The 20,959-nt window shown below is 50.4% G+C and overlaps 3 protein-coding genes across 5 annotated transcripts in view; all 3 read right to left on the reverse strand.

Annotated features, from left to right (window-relative positions):
* Positions 1-6,725, reverse strand: part of PPAN (peter pan homolog) — a 62,168-nt gene extending 55,443 nt beyond the window's left edge. The window contains exon 1 of the mRNA XM_050770500.1: positions 6,722-6,725. The gene's annotated coding sequence lies outside the window, so the exon portion shown is untranslated. The remainder of the gene's footprint in view (positions 1-6,721) is intronic.
* The window catches only part of LOC126942464 (complement C3-like), a 35,966-nt gene extending 18,145 nt beyond the window's left edge, over positions 1-17,821 (reverse strand). The window contains exons 1-25 of one of the 3 annotated variants that reach the window (XM_050770016.1): positions 17,622-17,819; positions 17,278-17,485; positions 16,653-16,827; positions 16,367-16,437; positions 16,152-16,240; positions 15,982-16,064; positions 15,665-15,752; positions 13,672-13,774; positions 13,455-13,575; positions 13,074-13,189; positions 12,286-12,426; positions 11,990-12,199; positions 11,552-11,761; positions 11,104-11,265; positions 10,712-10,841; positions 9,771-9,848; positions 8,354-8,551; positions 8,063-8,174; positions 7,690-7,775; positions 7,442-7,581; positions 5,921-6,127; positions 3,761-3,812; positions 3,499-3,585; positions 3,130-3,333; positions 146-221 (exon numbers count right to left, since the gene is read on the reverse strand). In XM_050770016.1, coding sequence (XP_050625973.1) covers positions 146-221; positions 3,130-3,333; positions 3,499-3,585; positions 3,761-3,812; positions 5,921-6,127; positions 7,442-7,581; positions 7,690-7,775; positions 8,063-8,174; positions 8,354-8,551; positions 9,771-9,848; positions 10,712-10,841; positions 11,104-11,265; positions 11,552-11,761; positions 11,990-12,199; positions 12,286-12,426; positions 13,074-13,189; positions 13,455-13,575; positions 13,672-13,774; positions 15,665-15,752; positions 15,982-16,064; positions 16,152-16,240; positions 16,367-16,437; positions 16,653-16,827; positions 17,278-17,485; positions 17,622-17,692 — 3,218 coding nt within the window. In that variant the 5' untranslated portion in view covers positions 17,693-17,819. Of the gene's footprint in view, positions 1-145; positions 222-3,129; positions 3,334-3,498; positions 3,586-3,760; positions 3,813-5,920; positions 6,128-7,441; positions 7,582-7,689; positions 7,776-8,062; positions 8,175-8,353; positions 8,552-9,770; positions 9,849-10,711; positions 10,842-11,103; positions 11,266-11,551; positions 11,762-11,989; positions 12,200-12,285; positions 12,427-13,073; positions 13,190-13,454; positions 13,581-13,671; positions 13,775-15,664; positions 15,753-15,981; positions 16,065-16,151; positions 16,241-16,366; positions 16,438-16,652; positions 16,828-17,277; positions 17,486-17,621 lie in introns of those variants that run through there. The other 2 variants (XM_050770017.1, XM_050770018.1) reach the window with 2 other exon arrangements.
* SHFL (shiftless antiviral inhibitor of ribosomal frameshifting) overlaps positions 1-20,959 on the reverse strand; it is an 86,365-nt gene that overhangs the window by 37,956 nt on the left and 27,450 nt on the right. The gene's annotated exons all lie outside the window — the stretch shown is intronic.

Here is a 20,959-nt window from a genome sequence, read left to right on the forward strand (position 1 = left end):
CCAGTGTAGAATTCCCCAGACCCATGTGCTGGACACCCCAAGACCCCAAGACTCTACAGCGTGGATGTTCCTGAGTCATCAGACCCCAGACTGGCCCCGTGGGCTTCCAGGGTGGCAGCGACAGGAGAGACAGGGTCACCCTCACCAGGTGCTTCCTGGGCTCCCCTTGGAGGTGTGGTAGGTGCCGTCTGAACTCCGGTGGGTCAGCATCCGAGTGTAGCCTGAGGCAACAGAGCAGGGCTTTGAGGGACAGTCAGTGTTATCAGGAATAACCTGGCGGGCAGGGACTGGAGGTGACGTGGGGGTGTCACGCATAGAGGTAATCTAGAGGGGGAGACCTGTTGTCCAGGTGTGCTTTGGAGGGGTGTTTAGGGCCCAGGTGTAAGTGAGGAGCAGGGCTCAGGAATGACTTTGAGGGACCCAGGATGCAGTTGTCTCTGAGTGTAACCCAGGAAACCTTCACCTCGGGGACTCTGGGGCAGGGCATGCTACCCTTGGAGTTGCTGCTGGAAGAAATCATAGGTATTGTTGTCCACATATAACCTGGGAGATGGGGCAACTTGAGGGGTGCTACGTGGGAGTTTTTTTTTTTTTTTTTTTTTTTTTTTTTTTGAGACGGAATCTTGCTGTGTCTCCCAGGCTGGAGTGCAGTGGCCGGATCTCAGCTCACTGCAAGCTCTGCCTCCCGGGTTTACGCCATTCTCCTCCCTCAGCCTCCCGAGTAGCTGGGACTACAGGCGCCCGCCACCTCACCCGGCTAGTTTTTTTGTATTTTTTAGTAAAGACAGGGTTTCACCATGTTAACCAGGATGGTCTCCATCTCCTGACCTCGTGATCCGCCCGTCTCGGCCTCCAAAGTGCTGGGATTACAGGCTTGAGCCACCCCGCCCGGCCTTTTTTTTTTTTTTTTTTTGAGACAGTCTTTCTCTATTGCCCAGGCTGGAGTGCAGTGGTGCGATCTCGGCTCACTGCAACCTCCGCCTCCCGGGTTCAAGCGATTTTCCAGCTTCAGCCTCCCAAGTAGCTGGGATTACAGGCATGAGTCACCACGCCCAGCTAATTTTTGTATTTTTGGTAGAGACGGGGTTTCACCATGTTGGCCAGGCTGGTCTGGAACTCCTCACCTCAGGTGATCCACTCGCATCGGCCTCCCAGAGTGCTGGGATTACAGGCGTGAGCCACTGCGCCCGGCCAGCCTAGGAGTTTTCTTGGGGGTTATTTCTTGGATGTAAACCTGGAATGTCAGTGCGTCTGTGTCACCCGGGGAGGTTACTTTGGGGCGTGATCTTAGATGAGTACTTCTTTGGTGTATTCTTTTTATTTTTTTGAGACAGAGTCTTGCTCTGTCACCCAGGCTGTAGTACAGTGGAGCGATCTCAGCTCACTGCAACTTCTGCCTCCTGGGTTGAAGTGATTCTCCTGCCTCAGCCTCCTGAGTAGCTGGGACTACAGGGGCACACCACCACACCTGGCTAATTTTTGTATTTTTAGTAGAGATGGGGTTTCACCATGTTGGCCAGGGTGGTCTTGAACTCCTGACCTCAGGTGATCCACCTGCCTCGGTCTCCCAAAGTGCTGGGATTACAGGTGTGTGCCCGACCCTTTTTTAATTTATTTTTATTTTTTTGAGACTGGGTCTCACTCTGTCACCCAGGCTGGAGTACAGTGGTACAATCATAGCTCACTTCAGCCTCAACCTTCCCTGGTCAAGTTATCCTCCCACCTCAGCCTCCCAAGTAGTAGCTGGGATTACAGGCATGCACCAGTACACCAGTCTAATTTTTTTAAAGATGAGGTCTCACTATGTTGCCCAGGCTAGTCTCAAACTCTGGGGCTCAAGCAATCCTCCCACTCAGGCTTCTGAATAGCTGAGACTGCAGACAGGAACCACCATACCTAGCCAAAAAATTTAAACATTTTTTTGTACAGATGAGGGTCTCACTATGTTGCCCAGGCTGGTCTCAAACTCCTGGGCTCAAGTGATCTTCCTACCTTGGCCTCCTAAAGTGCTGGGATTACAGGCATGAGCCACCACACCCAGCCTTTCAGGTGTATTCCGAGCCTCCCTACTCATTACTTGAAGTTCCCCTGGAGGTTTACTGTTTGCTTGGAGCACTGGGGTGACAGTATCTGGATGTTACCTGTGGGATTACTGTTTGAGAAAACCTGGAGGGAAAGTTGGAGTCTGAGGGAAACCTGGGACCAATTAACTCAGAGTTCTGTGGGTGTTACTAGGGGTGTTCATTTCTGGTTACTCCCAGGGGTGTTTGGTTGTAACCCGGGGAAGTATCAGCATACAGGTGCAACTAAGAAGCCACTGCTGGGGTTATTCTGGGGTTTGCTGCTTGGGTGTTCCCTGGGGTTCCCTGGGAGTGGCACTGAGGGGGTGCAACCTGGGGCAGGGCCTGAGTACAACATCATCTCGCAGCATGGCTTGTTGGGAGAAATCAGGGTGTCTGACATAAGATTGAAGCCTAGAGGTCTGGCGCGGTGGCTCACACCTGTAATCCCAGCACTTAGGGAAGCCAAGGCAGGTGGATCACCTGAGGTCAGGAGTTCGAGAGCAGCCTGACCAACATGGCCAAACCCCATCTGCACTAAATATCCAAAAATTAGCCGAGTGTGGTGGGGGGCACCTGAAATTGCGCCACTGCACTCCAGCCTGGGCGACAGAGTGAGATGCCGTCTCTAAATAAATAAATAAATACAAATACAAAAATTAGCCAGGCATGGTAGCGGGCACCTGTAATCCCAGTTACTCAGGAGGCTGAGGCAGGAGAATGGCTCGAACCTGGCAGGTGGAGGTTGCAGTGAGCCAAGATCATGCCAGTGCACTCCAGCCTTGGTGACAGAGCGAGACTACATCACAAAAAAAAAAAAAAAAAGATTGAAGCCTGGGGAAGGGGTCAGGTGAAGAATTCCCATGGGTGTGTCACAGCTGGGGGATGACCTTGGGGAATTAGTACCAGGTTGCAGTCTGGGGAAGGAGTCACAGTTTGGGTGTTAATGCCTGAGGCGGGGGCTGGGGGGGTCCCACGAAGATTTCCCCAATCTTGGGGGTGCCCCAGCCACCCTCTGGGAGATCCCCAGGCACCCTCATGGAGGCCCCAGGAGGGTCCCCGCTCTCACCGCTGACAATATTCTTCATCACCTGGTCCCTGTGCTCCACCCCGACCTTGCCCCACTGGCCAGTGGCATCCAAATAGCGGGACAGGATGATGACAGGTGTCAGGGAGCTCAGCGTCTGCTCAGGGCAGCCCGTGGGGACCCGCAGCAGATGCCAAATCTCATTGGGTGTCAGGCTGCCCACAATTGTCTCACCAAGGATGTCACCTGTTGGGTGGGTGAGTTGGGTCACCCTGGGAGTGGCCTATGCCTAAGCCACCATGGTTCACTGATCGCCCCACATGGCCACCCCCAGCTCCTCCTGCCCTGGTGCCTCGTGGACCTTAGAGGAGCCAGTGTCAGCCCTCCCCACGTTCCTGTGTCCCCCAGCACCTTGAACACTGATAAACACTTCCGCCTCCGTGTCGGGTACCATGTTCAAGAGCTCCTGTCTTGGCACCAGTTTTGTCTGGGTCTGACCTGAAGAACCACAACCTTCCGTGACAAGTGGGCTCTGGGGCTGGGGAAGTCAGGGTGCACAGAGCCTGGGGCTGGGGCTCGGAATCCCCACCTGGGCACACCCACTCATGCCAACTCCTTCCTCCTCCCTAGCGCAGCCCCAGGATCTCACATACCCTCTGCAGATTTCACAAACCTTGGGGTTCCAAGACGATGCTGTAGGACGTTTGCTGGATCTGACCCCCTGCCTGAGGGATGAGTTGAGGATATAAGTCAAAAGCAAAAACAGCAACCACAGTAAAAATGACAATTGCAATGATGGTGAGAGGAGGCATTCCTTGGCTGTGATAAGCACAGACTCTGGAGCCCAAATTTCTGGGTTCGAATCCCAACTCTTCTGCTTCCTAGCTGTGTGTCCTTGGGAAACATTAGTTACCCTCCCCCAACTTTTTTTTTTTTTTTTGAGATGGAGTCTCGCTCTGTTGCCCAGGTTGGAGTGCAGTGGCCGGATCTCAGCTCACTGCAAACTCCGCCTCTGGAGTTTACACCATTCTCCTGCCTCAGCCTCCCGAGCAGCTGAGACTACAGGCGCCTGCCACCTCGCCTGGCTAGGTTTTTGTATTTTTTAGTAGAGACGGGGTTTCACCATGTTAGCCAGGATGGTCTCGATCTCCTGACCTCGTGATCCGCCGGTCTCGGCCTCCCAAAGTGCTGGGATTACAGGCTTGAGCCACCGCGCCTGGCCAGTTACCCTCTCTCTGCCTCAGTTTTCTCATCTGTCAAAGGGGGATAATAATAGTCCCTCACTCATAGGGTTGTTTTGAGGGCTGAATTAGTTAATTTTTTTTTTTTTTTTTTTGAGACAGGGTCTCACTCTGTCACCCAGGCTGGAGGCAGTGGCATGATCTCAGCTCATTGCAGCCTCCACCTCCCTAGTTCAAGGGATTCTCATGCCTCAGCCTCCTGAGTAGCTGGAATTACAGCTGCACACCACCACATCAGGCTAATTTTGGTACTTTTAGTAGAGATAGCGTTTTGCCAAGTTGGCCGGCATGGTCTTGAACTCCTGGCCTCAAGTGATTCACCTGCTTCAGCCTCCAAAAGTGCTGAGATTACAGGCATGAGCCACCATGCCTGACCTAGTTGTTGTTGTTGTTGTTTTTTTTTTTTTTTCAGAGAAAAAAAAAATTTCAGGTTGCCCAGGCTGGATTCAAATTTCTAGGCTCAAATGATCCTCTCACCCCAGCCTCCCAAATAGCTGGGAGTACATGGGAGTGCCACCACACCTGACTGAGTTAATATTCTTAAACACTTATATCTTAAACGTTAAACATGTGTTTGTTAAGTAAATAAGGTCTTTTGTTTGTTTGTTTTTTAGAGAGAGGGTCTTGCTCTGTTGCTCAGGCTGGAGTGCAGTGGCATGATCTCAGCTTCAGGCTCAATCTCATGGGCTCAAGCAATCCTCCCTCAGCTTCCTGAGTAACTGGGACTACAGGTGCCAGTTACTAATACCAGGCTAATTTTTAAATTTTTTTCTAGAGAGGTCTTGCAATATTGCCCAGGTTGGTCTTGAACTCGTGGGCTCAAGCAATCTTCCTGACTTGGCCTCCCAAAGTACTGGGATTACAGGCATGAGCCACCAAGCCCAGCCTAATAAAGTATTTTTGATAGGCCATACACTGGTTCTGGGTCATTTTCCCAGCTCTCTGATTATTCGTGGGTATGATGATTATCCTCATCCTGCAAGCAAGGAAATGGAGGCTCAGAACAGAGAAGTCAAGCAAGTTGCCCAAGGTCACGCAGCACAGACAAGATTTGAACCCAGACCTGACTCCAAAACTCTGAAGTGGGGGCTTGTGACCCGACCCCCTCACATCAGTCCACTGACTAAACTTTTTCCTTCTTCTTCTTCTTTTTTTTTTTTTTTTGAGACGGAGTCTCACTCTGTTGCCCAGGCTGTAGTGCAGTGGTACAACCTCGGCTCACTGCATCCTCCACCTCCTGGATTTAAACAATTCTCCTGCCTCAGCCTCCCGAGTAGCTGGGACTCCAGGCATGCACCACCATGCCCAGCTAATTTTTGTATTTTTAGCAGAGATGGAGTTTCACCATGTTGGCCAGTCTGGTCTCGAACTCCTGACCTCAGGTGATCCACCCGCCTTGGCCTCCCAAGCTGCTGAGATTATGGGTGTGAACCACCACGCCCAGCCAACTGATTGAACTTTCAAATCTGTTCTCTCATCTCACTCCCATCTAGGAGCCCTGTTTATCGATCCTGGGCCCACCTGCCCAGCCTGGACCTGGTGGAAGCCCCGCTGTCTGCACCAGCAGCTAGGGAGTTGGGGGTGCCCATTACCCGGACCAAGAGTGTCTTCTTCACGTGGTCCTGGACCCCGTAGCCCACAGCCTTGACCTCCACGTCCACTTTGCCTATCTCCAGAGGGAGAAGCACAAAGGGTACTATCTTGGAGGAGGTGGGGGGCACGACCACCACCTGGCGGGATGGTGCTCCTGGCTTTGACGCACTGCACAGTGGCTCCTTGTGGGGGAACTCCACTCGGACCTAGGGCAGGATGGGCAAAGGCAGACGGTATCGATGTATGACGTAGTCCAGGACCCTAGGGTTACAGTCCCCTCCCCATCCTGAGATGCCCGAGTAGGTGACAGTGAAGCCTAGTGATGGGGACCACAGACCCAGCCTGAGTCAGAGCCCCATCTGCCATTTATGTGCTGTGTGACTCCGGGCAAGCCCTTGAACCGCTCTGTGTCTCAATTTCCTCATCTCTAAACCAAGAACAATAATAGTACCCATCTGATGGGGTTGTTGTGAGGTTTAAATTCCTTCCTTCCTTCTTTCCTTCCTTCCTTCCTTCCTTCCTTCCTTCCTTCCTTCCTTCCTTCCTTCCTTCCGTCTCTCTTTCTTTCCCTCCCTCCCTCCCCCCCCCCTTTCTTTCCCTCCCTCCCCCCTCCCTTCTCTTTCTTTCTTTCTTTCTTTTTTCTTTCTTTCTTTCTTTCTTTCTTTTTTCTTTCTTTCTTTCTTTCTTTCTTTCTTTCTTTCTTTCTTTCTTTCTTTCTTTCATCTTTCTATCATCTTTCTTTCTTCTTCTTCTTTCTCTCTCTCTCTCCCTCCCTCTCTTCTTTCTCTTCTTTCTTTCTTCCCCCCTCTCTCTCTCTCTCTTTTTTTTTTTTTTTTTTTTTTGATGGAGTCTCACACTGTCGCTCAGGCTGGAGTGCAGTGGCACGATCTCGGCTCACTGCAAGCTCCCCATCCTGGGTTCATGCCATTCTCCTGCCTTGGCCTCCAGGGAAGCTGGGACTACAGGCGCTCGCCACCACGCCTGGCTAATTTTTTGTATTTTTAGTAGAGACGAGGTTTCACCGTGTTAGCCAGGATGGTCTCGATCTCCTGACCTCGTGATCTGCCCACCTCGGCCTCCCAAAGTGCTAGGATTACAGGCATGAGCCGGTGTGCCCCGCCCCCCTTCTCCCTTTCTCCCTTTCTTTCTCTCTCTCTGTCTCTCTTTCTCTCTTTCTTTCTTTTCTTTCTTCTTCTTGCTTTTTCTTTGTTTCTTTCTCTCTTCTTCTTCCTTTCTTTCTTTTATTTTTTCTTTCTTTCCCTCTCTCTCTCTTCCTCCCTCTGTCCCTCCCTCTCTTCTTTCTCTTCTTTCTTTCTTTCTCTCTCTTTCTCTCTTTCTTTCTTTCTTGTTTTTGATGGAGTCTCACACTGTCACCCAGGCTGGAGCACAGTGGCACGATCTCGGCTCATTACAAGCTCTCCCTTGCATAAATAAATAAAATGAAATAAAATAATTAAAAAATTTTTAAAAATACACCCTAGCAGAGGTTTTGGCAGGAAGTTGAGGGCTTGGGGCTTCACCTTGGCCTGGCGATCCCTGAAATTGTACAGCACAGCTTGGATCTGGACCTGCTCATTCCTGACCACGGAGGAGGGCAACTTAAGGTCCACAAAGAACGATTTCATAACTGTCAGCTCAAAGGGGTCCGAGACACAGAGACCTAAAGCCAGGAGAGCACATTGGGTTTAAGCAGAGGCTCGGTGCGGGGAGGGGCTGGGTAAGGTCACCATACCCCCATTCCCTTAGCACTGAGCTTGCTGGGACTCACCTTGTCCAGCCTTGAGGCTGACCGCCACAAACTGCCATGTGGTGATGGAATCCGGCACGTTCACAGAGATGGGGTAATGGGAGATGCTGTTGTGAGTGAGGAAACATCACTGAGTTTGTGCTGCATGGACAGAGCTTCTGGGTTGGGGGTCGCCATGCAGCGGTTGTGGTCACCATTGAGGATCATCAGGTCACCTCATTAGTGACAGCATCGCTAGAGGGTCATCCTTTTAGGGAATCCACTAAGATGTTTTCCCCATTGTGGGACTGTCCTGAGGCTCAATGTCACTGCTGGGCTCATTGTCCCTGACCAGCATCCACTGATGATTGCAAGGACCTGGGACCAGATTCTGGCATGGAGGCTGATGTCCTACCCCGATTCACTCTTCGGCAGAGTGAACTTCCTCCAGAGCCAACTCTCAGGGAACAAGGTCCGCGCCGGCATGTCATCCAGGAAGAGGTCGTCGAAGTCCTCCTCTTCATCCACTGGAGGGAGCAGGTATGAGGTAGAGTCTCCTTCATGTTTCTTCCATGTTCCACCAGACTCCTTGTGGGATCCTCCTCTCCAACCCTCCATGGCCCATATCACCCCTTAACCTGTCCCATGTCACTCTGTATCCCTCCATGAAGCCCCCACCCTGCATCTCCTGCCATGGCCCCCTCACTTGTCCCCAGACGCAGCTGATCCTCTCGAGCTTCCCGAGTCAGGGTCTCAGACAGATGGCAGCAGTCCAGGAAAGCAGCCACACAGGCTGGACCATGGCGGACATGCCAGGTCCTCTCCTCACAGGACAGCTCCACTGGGCTTTCCCGGAGCCCAGCCTCACAGCACTTTTGCTCCAGCTCTGTCTTAAACTTGTTCACTGTGGGCCAGAGTCAGAGGGAAAGAGGAGAGTTGGGCAGGTCCTAAGGACCATTCACTTTGATGCTATGCACACCTTGCCACTATTTAGCAATGACTCCGTGGTAGATTCTATGCCTAGTGCCTTATCTGTGCCCTTTCTGAAGCCTCATATTGAATTCACATGGTGAGATTCTGACAAGGAAGCTGAGCCACAGAGAGGTGAATTCATTTGCCTGGAGTCAAGGCTTCCAAGTGGCAGAGGTGGGATCAGAATCCATACTGCTTTTTTTTTTTTTTTTTTTTTTGAGACAGAGTAGCACTCTGTCACCCAGGCTGGAGTGCAGTGGTGCAATTTCGGCTTACTGCAAACCTCTGCCTCTCAGGTTCAAGTGATTCTCATGCCTCAGCCTCCCATGTAGCTGGGATTACAGGTGCCCACCACTACATCCGGCTAATTTTTGTACTTTTAGTAGAAACAGGGTTTCACCATGTTGGCCAGGCTGGTCTCGAACTCCTGACCTCAAGTGATCCACCCGCCTTGGCCTCCCAAAGTGCTGGGTTTACAGGCATGAGCCACCATGCCAGCCTCAGAATCCATGCTTCTAACACCACCCGGTGCTGCCTCCCATCTTCCTCTAAATCCAGGCTCAAAACCTCTTCTTGTGGTCCACACTCTAGCCTTCAGGATGGCAGTTTATTCAGATATTGTCCAATGACACTTAAGACTTATCTCTCCTTTTGTCTACATTCCATCCTGTACCACAGAGGCTAGACATTTGAAAACTACATTTCCCAGACTCCCTTGCTGCTAGGGTTCTGAATGGGATTAGATGCAGCCACTAATATGCTCTTATGAGAGATCTGGGAGATAGAAGAGAAGCAGAAACCATTTTTCTTGCAGCAGTGGTAGCTGATGGGTGGGCTCCAGTTTGTGTGTTTTTGTAATGGGCATAATTTCGTGTTTGATTATCAACGTACCAGCCTTTTGAGAGATATTGGCAGCAGTTTCCTGATATTTCATGGATTGCAAGACTGAAGTGGGGTGATCTTGAGTCCCAGCAAGCAGGCTTCCAACTTCCACCCCAAAAGCCCATCTAATGATTTTGTAAGCACCAAACTCCCCCTATTAGATCCCTCCCTGCTAGAAATGCATAGAGTGGTTTTGGTGTCCTGTTCTAAGCCCTTATGGATATCGTAGGTTGGGGAGATGGAGCGAGGCATACAGCTTTAACACTGACCTGCATTCCTCTTTGTCTCCAGCCTCTTCAGGGAGCGGCGATGGCGGCTAGGAGGAGGGTCCTGGGGGCAGGGCCAGTCTGGGAGTCAGAGGGAATGATGATAGAACAATTACCAAGATCATTATCAATATCCTTGATGATGTTTATAGGGTGTTTGCTGTATGTCCAGCACTTTATATGCATCACTTCATTTCATCTGACAGCCTCCTATATTCAAGACTTGTCACTTAAAAGCTGGGCAATTTTCAACAAGTCACTTAACCTCTCTGGGTGTTAATTTCCCCAGTGATGTAAAATGGGCATAACCAGAGTTCTGTCAATGAGATCATGCATATACAAGTACTTAGCACTGGGTCTGGCATGTAATAAATAAGAACTGTTATTAATATTACAATTTATAGCTGAGAGAATACACTCTTAGTTGTCTCCAAATCCATTATCATCCCTCATACAATATGGAGGCAAGTAAGCCTCCATATTGTATAGATCACTCAGAATAAAGACTACATTTCCCAGCCTCTCTTGCACTTAGATGGGGCCATGTGACTGTATTCTGACCAATGAGATGTGGAAGAAGTGTCCTCCCCTTTCCACTTCCCTTCATCTTCCTGCCTGGCATGGATGGACTCCTAGAAGGAGTCTGAGTCCCAGGATGACCTCTGTAGTGTTACTGAATGAGAAATAAACTACCTGTTTAACCTACTGTTATTTGTATCTTTGATACACATGGCTAACCCTGTCTTAACCAACACACAGTGAGTTACTTCTGTTATTATCTGTAATTTATGGACAAAGAAATCAAGACTCGGAGAGAAATGTGACTGGCCCATGGTAAGTGACAGGATGTGGATTACAGCCCATATCTGTTTGACACTAAACCCCACTAGGCAGCACTGCCCCCATTCCTGCCCTCCTCTTGCCCCAACCCCCCAAGCCTGTACCTGTGCTTGCCAGGCTATCCATTCCTGTGCTCATTTTCAGGTCCAATCCAGCATCCTTGAACACAGCAAATCTGTCTTTTCCACTTCCTGCTGTGCAGCCAATGTCATGTTCCTCCACCACATCCCAGACCTAGAGGTTAAGAGAGGAACCTGGATTTGGGACCTATATGACTCCTCCATGAAAGGAAAAATGGTATACTGGAATTGCAGGCTTAAATAATAATTCTCATACTATCTCCCATTTTTTGAGCTCTTATCACCTTTCAGTCATTAGGCATTGCACCATCTCCTTGAATCATTACGTTGATGTTGTCCTCTTTATGGCTGAAGAAGCTGAGGTTCCAGCTAGAATATCCTGGCAACATCTTGGCCCAAAGCCCATACGCTCTTACCTTCTTCTGAGTGAGCTTGTGTTTGCTGTTCAAAACATAGACAGCCTTGTCCACAGCCACCAGCCCCACTGTGGCTTCTGCATCACCTGTCACCTTCAGTTCCACTTGGCTGTTGGGCTCCAAAGAAGGGAAGAATCTATCATTCTTCAAGCCAACTTTCAGCTGAGCCAAGAAAAAGAGAGATGTCAGAAAAAGGGAATCATAGACCACACAACTCCACTTTCAGGTTTATGTTCCCTACTGCTCTGGTGTAGCATTTGAGAACTCCACTAGGCTAATCCCGATTCCATGTATTTATTTACTTGCATCATCGCCACACCTTGTGTTGAGCTCTTAAGGCCACATATTCTCCTCTTCCTTGGCTTCCAGTTTGGGAATGCCTAAATTTGTACGGCCCCTTTCTGGGGTTTTATGATGATGATTCACAACTATAAGGAGTTTGGCTTACCGTCCCTATGCATCTGTCATTCACATCAATCCATATGGAATCAGCCACCAACTCAGGATCCTGGCTCACTCCTCTGGGAAGTAAATAAAATGCCAGAATGCGGAAGGAGGGCAGCATCGCTGAAGTCACATCAATAATGGCTGACGTGTAGACACTCCCCTGGCTTTTTGACTGATGTTTGGCACTCACAATCTGGCCCTTACTCAGGACCTTGGAGACAAGGGAGATCAAGGATGAGAAGGGTAAGGCCAGTCTTTCCCTGAAGCTGTCCCACCCCACAATGGAGGCTCATAGTCTCTTTTCTTCAGCCTCTTGATCTGAGCCCACTCAAGATTGTTGCCACCTTCATATCTTTTTTCATAGTTTCTCCAACCCAGCAAGCCAAGGTTTTTCCAAAGAAAGAATTCCTTGACTCAGATGCTGGTCCTAGCCCCTTACCAGGATGGTGAAGTGAGTAATCCGGTCCTTGGTTTTAGGGTCCTGATGCTTTGTATTGAGGCTCAGCTGGATGCTGCTGCCAACCTCTGTGCCCAATGTCTTTACTTCGATGTGCAGGAAGTTTCCTGACCCATCTTGAGTCAAGTAAGGCAAAGCTGTCATCTTGGCTGAAGCCTGCTCCTCTGGCTGAAGAGATTCCTCAGTTTTCACCTAGAGAGGATGATGGGCAAGTAAACCCCAACCCTTCCAACTCACACAGCTCCAACTCCACCCTCCTTGCCTTGTCAAGTTGGTACCTCGATGGGGAGCTTGTCCAGATTTGCATCTGTGTTGATGGTCAGAGTGGCCAGTCCCTCAGTTGAGGTGCACACTTTGTAGTTTTGGGACTGGACAAGGACTCTGTCAGCTGGGGATCCATCAGGATTTGAGACGAAGACCTGGGGTGGAATCTGGGGTGAGGTGAAGGAAAAGCCTGGGGTGGCCTGGTGTGAGAGGTGAGACTGGAATATGATCTGAATAGGACTGCTTTGTACAACTTTATACATGGTGCACTAAACAACACCAGGGGCACCATTCATATTAGAGTTTTCATGAATGGTGCCTCCTAGAGCTTTGCAGTGTACAACCACATGTAGTCACACTGTGTGTTGTGGAGCTGATGGTAAGTGGGAAGACTGAGAGTGGAGAGGGAAGGAGGACACACGAGACCCTACAGAAGTCTTGGAGTAGGATTGGTGCCAAAGGACATCCCTGATTTTCCTAATGCCCATCCAAATTAATATATGTGAAAAGACCATGCTTTGCTTTGCAAATGCAGCCTCTAGATAAACCCTCAAACACCCTCTTCCAGCCTGACTGTGGCCTCTAAGTCCCCATAGAGAAATTCTGGAGTCATCACTGTGCTTTGGGGGTATCTGGGTTAAGGTTTGAGGGGACTCTGGGATTAGCCTGGGGAATATGATGGACTCAACCTTCAGATGAGTTGGATGCAGGTGAGTCCAGTGTGGGATTTTGTCTCTTTGTGGGAGGTCTGTTTTGGGGATGGGGCCCTGAGTCCCTAGGTGTAGTGAGTCCAGACTCTGACCCGAAAGTGGAAGGGCATTCCTGGCTTGAAATACTGGGGTGTCCTGGTGAACTTGATGTTGTATGGGCTCTGGACAATCTTCACCCCTGAGGTCTCGGCTTGCACCATCTCACCCCCTGTAGAGATAGCGGGAACATAGAGTATGTGAGGGAGTTCAATTTCTTAAGTGAGTGGCAGGACTAGTATGGGAGCCCCATCTTGGTGAAGGCAGAGAAAGACAATAACCCTATTTCAACTCCTTCCACCCTTTCTGGTGTTTCCCATTTCTCTATTGAGGAAACTGAGGCTAGGAGGTGGCCCAAGGTCACGTGGATGGAGTGTCTGTGTTGGGCAAGAACACCATGTCCTGACCTCAGTCAGGGGCCTGGGTGAGGGTGGCACCTGATGAGAACACGGTGACATTGACAAAGATTGATCCTCCAATGAAGTCCTTTTCTGGGCCTTGGAATGCAGCCATCAGTATATCCTTCCGGAGGGAGACGTGGCCCAGGCCTTCCGAGATCTGTTCTTAAGGTAAGAGAGAGGAAGAGGATATGGTTTCTTGGGGAGTGATAGAAAGTGGAGTGAATTGGAGGCTGGGGAGCTGGGATTCAGTCACCTCCACCCTCTGCAGGGAGCTTTGGATAGGGATCCGGCGGGAGTCCAGTTTCACCCCAAAGATGACCAGAGCATGTCCGTCCACCGGCTTGTTAAATATATACCTGGGGGATGGAGGACCATTCCACTGTCTCTGAAGCACCCACATACCTCATGTTGCTTCAGAGATGACTGTGCAAAATTAGGAGGGGCAGAGGTGGAACTTGGAAACTTAGATGGTTTCATTGATGACCCACACAACTCTGGGAGGTGACAAATATATCCCATAAAGCCTTGATGGGTTGTAGATGTGGTCTGTGCAATCTCCCAAGATGGTAGAGGTGGACTTAAAACTATATAAAGCCACAAAGAAGTCTGGACAACCTACGAAGTGGCCTGTGCAGCCTCACCAGGGAAACTAGGTGGCCTATGTAGCATGTTAGAGCAGCAGGAATGATTCATATAATGTCCAGAAGTGGCCTTCACCAAGATGGGGCTCCCATAGCCCGTATAATCTCAGGTGGACAGCATTGCCTGCACAACCTCATAGAGCAATGCAGATGGTCTGTAAAACACAAGGCAGCAAATGTGTCATTTGCCATCTCATAGAACTGCAGAAATGGTTTGGACATTCTCTCAATGGCAAAGGTAACCTGTACCACCTCATGGACTTTCAGAGGTGGTCTAAACTGTGAAGTGGCAGATGAGATGAGACTCAGTACAACGCCATTGGGTAGACAAGGTGGCCTCTACAAATTCATAGACTTGAAGAAATGGTTTATACAACTTCACAGGTGGCAGATATGGTCTGTACAACCTCATAGGACAACATAGGTAGCCCAGAATACCAGAATATCTCATGGGTAGGACGAGAGTGTGTCTGCCACCCTAAGTGCTACAGAAGTGGCTTGCTTCTTCTCTCTTTCTTTCTTTCTTTTTTTTTTTCTTTGAGATAGAGTCTCACTCTGTCACCCACACTGGAGTGCAGTGGCACAGTCTTGGCTCACTGCAACCTCTACCTCCTGGGCTCAAGCGATCCTCCCACCTCAGCCTCCCTAGCAACTGGGACAACAGGCACGCGCCACCACACCCGGATAATTTTTTTTTTTTTTTTTTTTTTTTGAGACGGAGTCTCGCTGTGTCTCCCAGGCTGGAGTGCAGTGGCGTGATCTCGGCTCACTGGATAATTTTTTTTTTAAGATGGAGTCTTGCTCTGTTGCCCAGGCTGGAGTGCAGTGGCACGATCTCCACTCACTGCAAGCTCCGCCTCCCAGGTTCACGCCATTCTCCCGCCTCAGCCTCCTGTGTAGCTGGGACTACAGGTGCCCGCCACCGCGCCCAGCTAATTTTTGTATTTTTAGTAGAGACGGGATTTCACCGTGTTAGCCAGGATGGTCTAGATCTCCTGACCTCATGATTCGCCCGTCTCGGCCTCCCAAAGTGCTGGAATTACAGGCTTGAGCCACCGCACCTGGCCCCAATTTTTTTTTTTTTTTTTTTTTTTTTTTTGAGACAGAGTCTCACTCTGTCACCCAGGCTAGAGTTTAGTGATTCAATCTCGGCTCACTGCAACCTCTGCCTCCTGGGTTCAAGCAATTCTCCCACCTCAGTAGTCCCTGAGTACCTGGGACTACAGGTGTGCACCACCATGCCTGCCTATTTTTGTAGTTTTAGTAGAGATGAGTTTTTGCCATGTTGGCCAGGCTGGTCTCAAACCCCTGACCTCAGGTGATCCACCCTCCTCGACCTCCCAAAGTGCTGGGATTACAGGTGTGAGCCACAACGCCCAGCCAGCCTGGCTATTTTTTTTTTTTTTTTTTTTTTTTTTGGTAGAGAAGGCGTTTTGCCATGTTGTCCAGGCTGGTCTTGAACTCCTGGCCTCAAGTGATCCTCCTGCCTTGGTCTCCCAAAGCCCTGGGATTACAGACGTGAGCCATAGCACCTGGCACTTGTTTCTCTGTATTCAATCTTTGTGTCCCTGGTCTTCTGGCAGGGCTGGGAGGAAGGGGGCTCACCGAGCGTGGATGTCAACGCCCAAAACCTCATCCTTGAGATAGAAGAAAGTCTTGTTTGGGACCAGCTGGACCTCAAAAGATGGGAGGACTGGGAGGAAAAAAAAAAAAAGCCATGGGTACCCTCAGTATTGTACCTGCTCCCTCATCTCCTCCCAGTCCTGCTCCTTCCTTGGTGGCTCTGCCAAGCCCCAAGGGCTGGAACACCAGCACCCAGCACTTAGCACCCAGCTCAGGCCCTGGTTTACAGTGGAGGCTCCCCTTGAAACCTCCTTTCCTTTCCATATTCATCTTGCCCACCCCACCCACAGCCTTCTCACCATATTCCTTCACATCAAAGGCAGCCTTGAACTTCTGCTTGGGTGTACTTTGGTAGCTGGCTTCGATGGTCCAGGTCCCCAAACTGAGGCACAGAAAGTTAAGAGAGATGGAGACAGAGAATGACAGCCTCCTTTGCCACCCCTCGGGCTCCCAGACCCGACAAGGGCACCTGACAAGCTCTGGGAGGTGAAAGGAGCTGAAAAAGAAGCCGTCCTTGGCTATCAGACTCTGGCTAATCACGGTGATTCCCTCCGGGTTCTGTGGGGATAGGGGGTGGGGCTGGTGACTGCCCTCTGGGAGGGCCCTTGTGGCTCATGCTTCAGCACGCCGTGCAACCTCAGTGTCCAGGATCCACCCCCACCACCCCCCATCGGGAAAGACCACCTTGATGTCCAGAGTGAATGTCCTGGTCACAGGGTCCATCTTGTGGTTAACAGTGAACACCCGGTAGTGAACTAGGGGAGAAGGAGGACTCTGAGTGTTGGGTAGAGGAAGGGAAAGACAGAGAGAGAGAGAGTTTGGATCTTGGGCAGTGGTGGGGGCCACTTATGCAGAGAGAGAGATCTTGGGAGGTGGAGAAGATTTTAGGGGATGGGAGTATCTCAGACATTGGGAAAGACTGGGAATGAGAGCCAGTGATTGCTCCAAGCCAAGTGCCTCGGGGCTGTACCCAAGTGCTCAGGGGTGTAGATGGTCTTGTCTGTCTGGATAAAGATGTAGCCAGCATGAGGAGCCACCAGCACTATCTTCTCCATGAATGAGGAGTCCGAGGAGGGTGCCCAAGTTGCCCGGATGATGGCATATTGCTGTCCTGGTTTTGGGGGGTACACCAGGCTCTCGGGAACCTGACAGAGAGAGATATCCATACTCCTCAGGCTCTGCTGGGGTCTCCCTGACTGGGAGTAAAGCCCTGGGACAGATCCTGGGAGGAGCAATTGACTGAGGATCTTCTGGTTCTGCCTTTGGGAGCTAGGTTGCCATGTGCAGTTGTGCAGGTTGCTCACTGAACGAGAGCACCCAGCCAAAGGAAGGACGAAATCCAGTCCATGATCAACTTCCCAAGCTACCAACAGAAGGCACCTTTTATAGTTCTCGGAGAGGCATCAAATGGGCTAGTGGAGGCTTCCTGGAGCCCAGGCTTAGGGACTTTTGACTTCTAAATGGACAGGATGTTAGAGGAGCGGTAAGGACTTTGGGCCCTGCATCTACTCTCCAGACACAGAGTCTGCCCCTTTCTACCTTTATTGCTGACCCGGAGTCCCCTTTGTGGTCACGCATTCCAGCCTGTCACTCACCGTCACAGGTGCCTGGTCCATAAAGTTGTTTCCTGGCGAGAGAATGAGCTGGCTCCTTGCCAACACTGTCTTCCTCATGGGGAAGTCCCATACCGTGAGGTTCACCTCGAGGGTCCTTGTGAGGGGCTGTCTGGAGTCCGAGTGGGCCTGAATGTGAATCCTCTCCGGACTGCCAACCCTCAGGACTCGGGGGGTCACCAGGATGTAGCTGCCAGTAGACAACCACAGGGGCATTAAGGGACTTGAGTAGGGAAAGTGACACCAAACAGGAGTCACAAGCTGGAATCACGCACACATCAGATGTGCAGGAAGCCGGCTGAGCCCCCTCCATTCCCCAGACTCACAGAGGCTCAGCGTGGGTGAGGGGGCTTCCCAACAGAAGCAGAATCCACCCGAGGGGCCAGGGCATGTCCATGGTGGGTGGGAGGGTGACGGGTGGCCACAGGCTGCAGATATCTGTTCTCTTGTCTGCCCTCTTGTCTGCCCTGGCCCTGGCCTGTTTGCCTTGACTGGTCGTGGCTGAGTTAATATCTAAACAGGTGTGGGGCAAGAATCCCTCTAAATCCAACCAGGTGGAGTTGAGGGTGTTTCTTTCTTCCCAGCCAAGCCTCCAAGATAGGCTTGAGAAGTGCCCCAGCCACTTCCTTGGGGGCCACAGTGGTAAGAGAATTGCCTGTTCCATGAGCCATGAGGGTCTTTATCCTCCCCTACTTTTTTTTTGAGACAGAGTCTGGCTCTGTCACCCAGGCTGGAGTGCAGTGGCACAATGTCAGCTCACTGCCACCTCTGCATCCCGGGTTCAAGCAGTTCTCATGCCTCAGCCTCCCAAGTCGCGGGGATTACACGCATGAGCCAGCACGCTCGACTAATTTTTGTATTTTTAATAGAGATGGGGTTTCACCATGTTGGCCAGGCTGGTCTCGAACTCCCGACCTCAAGTGATCCTCCCGCCTCGACCTCCCAAAATGCTGGGATTACAGGTATGAGCCACTGTGCCTGGCCATGAAGGTCATATCCTAAAGCCCTCCCCTCCCCCAGCAAGGAGCTTTGCACACCCAGGACACTGAACTCAGGGCTTGGTTGGGATTGGCTGGCAGGAGGAGGAGCAAACATCTTTCTACCCTAGGCTGGATGGATTTTCCCTACTTCTGCCCTTGTGAAATTGGCAAAACAGGGCAGCTGCACAAACAGGGGCGGTGCTGGCATTTTTTTCCCTATTTCTCAATTCCGGGAGTAAGCAGCCTGTGGCATTTGACCATCTGACCCCAGGACCCACTATAATGAAACCTGCTAAGAAATCCATGGTTCAAAGTCCTCTTGTTGGGCTTCAAGTCCTTGCACTACATGGATTTCTTCATCCTTGCAGGAGACGATTATGCTTGGTAAATTGTGACATTGTCTATTGTTTCCTAAGTCATGCCAGAGTCTCTGGGTTCCTTTTCCAGAAGGCAAATTATACATATTAAGCCGGGGAAGGAAACACATCATGCTTGAAGCATTCCTGGAAAAAGGCTTTCTCTGTCCTCAAATAATTCTCACTGTTTAGCGGGCTTATTAAAGAGAATTGTTGAGACGGCTTTGTGGTGTCTGCCTCTAAGAAGCGGTTGGTCTTAATGATGAGTCTGTTTGAATCTGCCCCCTACAGTGATGTCAATTCAGCCAGCTTGGGAAATTTTGCCTATTGAAGAGTCCCTGATCCCCCCATCAAATGATAATATACTTTTTTAAAAATTTTTTTATTTTTTATTTTATTTTTATTATTATTATTTTTTTGAGACGGAGTCTGGCTCTGTCACTCAGGCTGGGGTGCAGTGGCCAGATCTCAGCTCACTGCAAGCTCCGCCTCCTGGGTTTACGCCATTCTCCTGCCTCAGCCTCCCGATTAGCAGGAACTACAGGCGCCCGCCACCCCGCCCGGCTAGTTTTTTGTATTTTTAGTAGAGATGGGGTTTCATCGTGTTAGCCAGGATGGTCTCGATCTCCTGACCTCGTGATCCGCCCACCTTGGCCTCCCAAAGTGCTGGGATTACAGGCTTGAGCCACCGCGCCTGGCCTACTTTTTATTTTTTTAAAGACAGATCTCACTCTGTTGCCCAGGCTGTAGTGCAGTGGTGCGATCTTGGTTCACTGCAACCTTTGCCTCTCAGGTTCAAGCCATTCTCCCACCTCAGCCTCCCGAGTATCTGGGATTACAGGCGTGCACCACCACATCTGGCTACTTTTTTTGTATTTTTAGTAGAGACGGGGTTTCACCATGTTGGCCAGGCTGGTCTCAAACTCCTGACCTCATGATCCGCCCATCTCAGTCTCCCAAAGTACTGAGATTACAGGCATGAGCCACTGCTTCCAGCAGATAATACACTTTCATCTGCCAAAGATTCATCAAGCATTTACTTTGAGCCTGGCCCCTACTTAGCATGCTGGGGACACAGCAGTGAACATGGCAGACAAAATCCCTTCCTGTGTGGAGTGGACATTTACTGCAAACTTAAAAATGGCATTTTCTACTGAAATCTCATAGTCTCCCATGAATTGGGGCTTAACGTGTGCCCATTTTCTAGATCCTGCCTTCGTAGAGAGCTGAAACCAAGGACGTTAGAAGCAAAGGGAGGAGTAGGATCTAGTTATTTATTCCTTGGGCATTTGTCGAGCACCTACTAGGTGCCGGACACTGTTCAGTGTGCTCTATGTCCCCTAATAGAAACCTTGCAGCTGGGTCAGGAGTGGTGACTCAGGCCTGTAATCCTAGCACTTTGGGAAGCTGAGGCGGGAGGATTGTTTGAGGCCAGGAGTTCGAGACCAGCCTAGGCAACAGAGTGAGACTCAGTCCCGACAAAACGAACAAACAAACAAAAAAAAAAAACAGGGGTGGTAGTGCACATCTGTAGTCCCAGTTACTCAGGATGCTGAGGTGGGAGGATTGCTTGGGCCCAGGAGGTCGAGGCTGCAGTGAGCTGTGATTACATCACTGCACTCCAGCCTGGGCAACCCTACCTCAAAAGAAGAAGAAAAGAAGAGGAGGAAGAAGGAGAAGTAGTCTTGCAGCCATGCTGAAGTAATTAGCACCCATTGCACAGATGAGGAGACTGAGGCCCCAAGAGGCTAAGCTCCCCATGTCAGGCAGCTGGGGAGCAGTGAGGCTTCAGCTAACGCTCTTAAGTCGATGTTTTAGGGAGCAAAGACTCAATAGAATCAAATTAAAGCCTGCCTCAGGGAAGCAAGTGACACTTAATTTGAAAGGTTCTAGAACATTAGTGTCTATTTACTGTCCCAGGGTCTCAGGAATCTCCACTGGTTCTGTTTTTTGTTTTTGTTTTTATGGAGTCTCACTCTGTTGCCCAGGTTAGAGTGCAGTGGTACAATCTTGGGTTCAAGCAATTCTCCTGCCTTAGCTCCCCAAGTAGCCGAGGTTACAGGTGCAGGCCATCACAACCGGCTAATTTTTATACTTTTAGTAGAGACGAGGTTTCATTATGTTGGCCAGGCTGGTCTCGAACTCCTGACCTCACATAATCCGCCCACCTTGGCCTCCCAAAGTGTCAGGATTACAGGTCTGAGCCACCGTGCCTGGCCTCCACTGGTTCTGTTTAGCTCTGCCTGGGCTGGGGGTGGGCGTTCCCCTTCACCAGGTGTTCACATCCCCCCTCTGTTGGGGGCAGGGATTGCAGGTGTCCGGGACAGG

Source organism: Macaca thibetana, chromosome 19, assembly GCF_024542745.1.
Source record: "Macaca thibetana thibetana isolate TM-01 chromosome 19, ASM2454274v1, whole genome shotgun sequence".
Lineage (NCBI taxonomy): Eukaryota > Metazoa > Chordata > Mammalia > Primates > Cercopithecidae > Macaca > Macaca thibetana.